At 44.8% G+C, this 6,406-nt stretch overlaps 1 protein-coding gene across 1 annotated transcript; it reads left to right on the top strand.

The window, feature by feature from the left end:
- Nucleotides 1–858: 858 nt before the first annotated feature.
- Nucleotides 859–2,219, top strand: PtA15_1A691 (uncharacterized protein; the record flags this gene model as incomplete). The annotated part of the gene is made up of 2 exons (XM_053165745.1): nt 859–1,094; nt 1,874–2,219. The coding sequence occupies 2 exons, from the start codon at nt 859–861 to the stop codon at nt 2,217–2,219; spliced, it is 582 nt and encodes a 193-aa protein (XP_053016906.1).
- Nucleotides 2,220–6,406: the final 4,187 nt, after the last annotated feature.

The following is a 6,406-nucleotide window of genomic DNA, read 5'->3' on the forward strand; positions in this document are numbered from 1 at the left end:
TGCCACTATCCAAGTAAATTAAAGCCTCAGGTTTGTACAAAAAAAATTCAAGGGTTCACCCTACAAAGTAGCCAAAACAAGACAAAAAAATCAAGGGTTTCCCCTTTTACAAACCACAGAAACAACAAACAATAACTCTTGCCACAAACACCCAAAAAACAAAATGAATGCACACAAATTGCTACAAAAAAACCAGCCTGCACCCAGCCACCCAGCGCAGCAAGCTGACACACCGTGGCCCAACACCCATCCCTGTCTAGCAGGGTCAAAAAGTGTTGGGAAGAAGACCCCCAGCCCTAAAGCACAGGGGGGCCCACAAATATCCACCGCCGGACTGCGCAATTGCAACAGCGGACGGTGGTGAGACAACCCCTTGGCTGGAATTACAACTTTGGGAGTCAAATGGGGATTAACCAACCAGTCGGCACACCTTCTTATAGCCACTGCCCCCCACCTTCATCCCTCCTTGATGCCCGCACTCACCACCAACCACCCTACTTGCACCTATCAATCCATCCAGTCACCTAGGCAATGACCACCAACCACCTTGTTTCCACCTCAATCAGCCTCCTCCACACCGCCATGCCAACCCATTGCCTTGGCAGCCACTACCACTCCATGACAACTTAGCTTTATTCCGCCGCCCAACCCACACCCATCACGACTCCTCCCTCTGCCCCCAACCAATCCGTCATAACCACCCCCTAGCCTCCCGCCACCACGCCAACTTGCCCCCAGCCTGACAACGCCTCATACCCATATCTCCCGCCACCCACATCAAGGCTGTCGAGGTGTGCGGCCGCTTGGACATGATCTTTAACAAATAATTTTGCTCTCCTGACCCAAGAGCGGCCGATCATGCAAGCTGAAGGTCTTGGTACATTCAGTGCGGGGATCATGCATCCTGACAACTCGGATGCCGTCCAGACGGAGGAGAAGATCTGGGACCTCACAATGCGTGTGAACTTCAAAGGGGTCTGGTGGGGTTGCAAGTATGGCATCCAGGCAATGCTCGCTAACCCCGTGGATGAGAGCAAGGGCCTGAAGCCGGGCGGAAGCATCATGGTTCCAGATACCGCAAGCAAGGGCGCCGTGTTGGCAATGACTTGAGAACTGGCACTCAAGAACTGGCAATGGTCCACGCCCAAGACGGGATCCGAGTGAATGCGCTTTGTCTGTGAGTACTGCACGAGCTACAGCCACTGCAAAGACGCCACCTGACCGGCTCTTCTCTCTGCCATGTAGAGGTCCTCTTCGCACGCGTGAGTTTCTCGGGCCCAGATGACGACGTTTCGAGCAGAAGCGGTTGCCAAACAGCCCCGCTAATGGACTTTTTGAACACTCCCGAGAAGCGCAAGCACAGGGTGGTCCATCTCCCAATGGGCCGGTTCGGCAAGGCAGTTGAGCAGGCCCGGGGCGCATTGTTCCTTGCCTGCAAGGACAGCAGCTATGTGACCGGCACAGACTTTATGGTCGATGGCGGCGCACATGCCTGTTATGTTGTCAGTCTCACCCGCCGCCACTCGTTCCCCTCTTCTTCTTTCCCTCCACTGACCGACTGTCTGTTTTTTCTTAGACTCCAACCGGTGAGCCTGCGTTCGGTCCCCTCAAGAGTCTTGCCTTGGCATAAAAGATCCTCATTGCTCCATGAATGCCCCCCGTCAGTTGTATAACCATGAAACTCTCCTTGCGCGTCCTCTCTCCCGCCTTCATTTGCGTATATGTACTTCCCCTTTTTCCAAGTGTCACAAAGCCCGCAAGCACCGCCGAGAGACGTGAGGCCAGAATGTTGGACTTCAATCATATCATACAGTTGGCTGCACTGATTGTCAGACTCAAGGCTGATAAGCCCCCCTCCCTTCCTCCCTCCTAGCAATGGTGAATGTGCCCTTAAGCTTCAGCCCCAGCTCGCCAAACCCACCAAGCAAGCCAGGGGAGTGGGGGTGGGGAGAATTATCCATCTGAATTCAAAGCGCCTGAACGGCAATCTGCTGCCCTACCCAATCCGGCTGGAGTCGACCAACCAAGAGCTCGCGGCGATCCTCAAGAACCAAGTGATCCGGATCAAAAATGTCCTCTCAAGCCTCCAACTCCGCACCCTTGGCCGCATCTGTGAGGTCTTGTTGGCCCTTGGCAATGCCATTAAGATCCAGCCTAACGTGCTCCTGCATGAACTCAAATTTTTTGGACTTGCAACCAATACTGCCGGCCTGTTTTGATCCTCCCACCCCTTCTGCTTCATTACATATTTATACATCTCTCTCTCGCTCTCCTCCAAATCACAGTTCCTTCTCTTGCCGGAAAATCTCACCTCTATTGTGGTGATCTTGTTACATGCAGAATACCTAAAATGCCCCTAAAAGCAAACTAAATGCAGTGTACAATGAGGCTTAAAATGATGTTTTTTTGTAAAAAAAAAAACTGTTGTGATGGAGATCAATTGACCAATCATTACCATAACATCACTCTTTTGCAATTGGTAATTTTGAAGTGTTAGGGCCTTTCTACTGTAAAAGGGGGTTCAAACAGACAGCTACAGTCAAAAGAAAACAACAAGAAGATAAATCAAGGCAGTTCTGTAGCCAAATTCCAAAACCCCAACAAGAAATGAGCCAATTTGGCTCAAGTTTTGAATTAATCAAATCACAAAATTAACTTTCAATAAGTTTATGGCCTGAGGTAATGCACACAAGGTACATGCAATGCTGATTTGAACTGAATTCCCAGTGCAATCATGAAATTTTTCTTGTCAATCAACCAATTTAACAGGAAGGAACACCTCAATTGGGCCAATTTCTGGGGTAAGGATGGTTGGAATTGCAGGAACTGGCATTGAAAGTGTGAGCTTGCCTTACACTTTACATTATGTCCATAAAAAAATTTCATCAAATTGAGATCAAGTAGTAAAACAATTTGAGGTTACAGACGTCAAGCCTTTTTCAATGATACCATAGTTGAAATGGTCATGTGGGTTATGGGAGATAATTTTGTAGAGACTGTAAAATGAAGATGTGTCTGGTGAGAGTCGAACTCACGACCTCAGCTATGCTGAGACACATACTAGAGTGCTGCGTTTACCAACTAGGCTACAGACGCTTGTGGCTGCCAGCTGGGTGGTTGGTTGGTAGTGCTCATGGGTCGATCCGACAGCCCTCCATACTGTGGTGATGCATCATGGTAGCAGACTAACAGACAACTCAACAAATTTGATTATTGGTAGTGCACCACTGTTACTGGTAAAAGCAGGGGAAACACAGTGAACATTTATGAGATATTACCATGGTACCATCTTCATTATCTCAGCTAACCAGAGTTGGCCTGACACTTGCCATGCAATCTGCAGCAGCGCAGCCGCCTTGGCCTCTAGTATCCCATACCAGCATGGGAATGCTTCTGCTAAATGCTTACCAAAATGTTTACAGGCCCCTGAAGATTCATTATGTACCTTTAATGACCACAAAACCCCCAAATGTAGCAGCTACAGTGATCAGTTCCCAAATATCACTACTTTGGTAATTTCTTGGTGTTTCTGCCACTATATCTCTTCCCAGCATGGGAATCCTTTTGCCATATGGTTACCAAAATGTTTACAGGCCCCCAAAATCTCATCACGTACCTTTATTGACCACAAAACCTCCAAATGTAGCAGCTACAGGCAGCGTGGGAATGCTTCGGCCAAATGATTACCAAAATGTTAACAGGCCGCCAAAGATTCATTATGTACCTTTAATGACCACAAAACCCCCAAATGTAGCAGCTACAGTCCGTTCAGTTCCAAAATATCACTACATTGGTTGTTTCTTGGTGTTTCTGCCACTAGGTCACATCCAAGCGTGGGAATCCTTCTGCCAAATAGTTACCAAAATGTTTACAGGCCCCCAAAGATTCATTATGTATCTTTAATTACCACAAAACCCCTCAATGTAGCAGCTACAGTCTGATCAGTTCGAAAATATCACTACTTTGGACGTAGTTTCTTGGCCCTATATCTGGTCCCAGTGTGGGAATCGTTCTGCAAAAACTTTAAGGGCTTGTTAAAATTTCAGTAAGCATATGGCAGAAGAATTTCCACACGGGGATGAGATATAGTGGCAGAAAGACCAAGAAACTACCTAAGTAGTGATATTTGGAAACTGATCAGACTGCAGCTGCCACATTTGGGGGTTTTGTGTTCAGTAATGAAACTTTGGGGGCTTTTCAACATTTCGGTAACAATATTGAAGAAGAATTCTCACACTGGGATGAGATACAGTGGCAGAAACACCAAGAAACCACCAAAGTAGTGATATTTGGGAACTGATCAGACTGTAGCTGCTACATTTGGGGGTTTTGTGGTCAGTAAAGATATGTAATGAAACTTTGGGGGCATGTAAACATTTTTTAACCACATTGCAGAAGGATTCCCACGCTAGGATGAGATATGGTGGCAGAAGCACCACAAAACTGCAAAAGTAGTGATATTTGGGAACTGATCAGAGTGTCGCTGCTACATTTGGAGGTTTTGTGGTCAATAAAGGTACATAATGTAACTTTGGGGGCCTTTAAACATTTGGGTAACCATATGACAGAAGGATTCCCACAGTGGGATGAGATATAGTGGCAGAAGCACCAAGAAACTACCAAAGTAGTGATATTTGGAAACTGGTCAGACTTTAGCTGCTACATTTGAGGGTTTTGTGGTCAGTAAAGGTAGGTAATGAAACTTTGCCCGCTTTTCAACATTTTGTTAACAATATATTGGAAGAATTCCAACTCTGGGATGAAATATAGTGGCAGAAACACCAATAAACCACCAAAGTAGTGATATTTGGGAACTGATCAGACTGTAGCTGCTACATTTGAAGGTTTTGTGGTCAGTAAAGGTATATAATGAAACTTTGGGGAAATTTACACATTTTTTAACAATATGGAAGAAGGATTCCCATGCTGGGATGAGATATACTAGCAGAAGCACCAAGAAACTACCAAAGTAGTGATACTTGGGAACTGATCAGACTGTAGCTGCTACATTTGGGGGTTTTGTGGTCATTAAAGGTACATAATGAATCATTGGGGGCCTCTCAACATTTTGGTAACCATATGGCAGAAGGATTCCCATGCTGGGATGGGATACAGTGGCAGAAACACCAAGAAACTACCAAAGTAGTGATATTTGGCAACTGATCAGATTGTAGCTGCTGCATCATGGATGTGACCCCAAACACAATATTTCTGGGTTTTATATGCAGAAAAATTGTCCAATGAAATTTTAAGTGGAAATATTCCTCATTAATCTGTGGTTGACAACAAAGGTAGATAAAAAAAAGAACCTCACAAAAATATGCTAAACCATAGTAAACTAATTTCAAAAAGGGCTTCTATGCATGTAGCACTTCAAGTATGATGTGCAATATTTTCAGGCAGTTCAACCAACCAAATTAACAATGTGTGCAGGATGGTATCTTGAGAGAGGTCAATGGTCAATGTTTTTCCTTTTTTGAAAAAAAGTAGATTTGGAGACTTCTGATAACATCAATTGTAGAAGTAAAAAAATAAATAAAAGTAAATTGAGACCCCTCAGCCACCCTGGATTAATCCTCAAACTTTTTTTCATGAAGAATTGAATGGTGCATGTAGAAATTTATGAATGTTACCAGACAAAAAAAAAAAAAAAATGTGGCTTGAAGCAACTACAGAGGGAAGGAGAGAGATTATAAAAGAGTATTAAGGAGACATGGAACACAGACAAAGGTATCAAGAGGAATAAAAAAAAATTGATCAATATACAACATCACAATTTCATCCATCTTGGTGGTGTTGGCTAATTGAATCGCACCTTGGTTGTCCAACCAGATCATTGCTTTATCGGGTACATTGCGATGGACATCAAAAGTGAGTTTGCGTAGCCACTGAGCTTCCTGGGAAGCTGATAGATAAGCCTGGTATTCCGCTTCAGTAGACGACGCGCTTGGTCCACCCAACTTCTTGCTTTGCCATGACATTAATCCGCTTCCAGACATGAAACTTTAGCCACTAGTCAACAGGCTTTGCTTGTCTTCTGCCCAGCTTGAATCAACATACCTGATGATTTCATGGCCGCTATTAGGTTGGTATAATATACCCCAGTCTGTTGTTCCTTTGAGATACCGGACAACCCTTTTGAATGCACTCCAATGGACATCATTGGGGTTTTCCAAAAATTTTGAAAGTTTGCCCACAGCGTAAGTGATATCTGGTCTGGTACATTGTGATAAGTAATTTAACGACCCTATGGCTGATTGGTAGTCCAGCCCTGTCTCTTTGAACAATTTTGTCTCTTGCTAGGTTGACTTTAGTAACTTGATGTTTGATTGCATTGGTGTGCCGGTGATTTTTCCATCTTCAAGTCCATATTCTTTGACTACGTTCTTAATGTAGTGAGACTGGT

The sequence above is a fragment of the Puccinia triticina genome, chromosome 1A, assembly GCF_026914185.1.
Source record: "Puccinia triticina chromosome 1A, complete sequence".
NCBI classification, from domain to species: Eukaryota; Fungi; Basidiomycota; class Pucciniomycetes; order Pucciniales; family Pucciniaceae; genus Puccinia; species Puccinia triticina.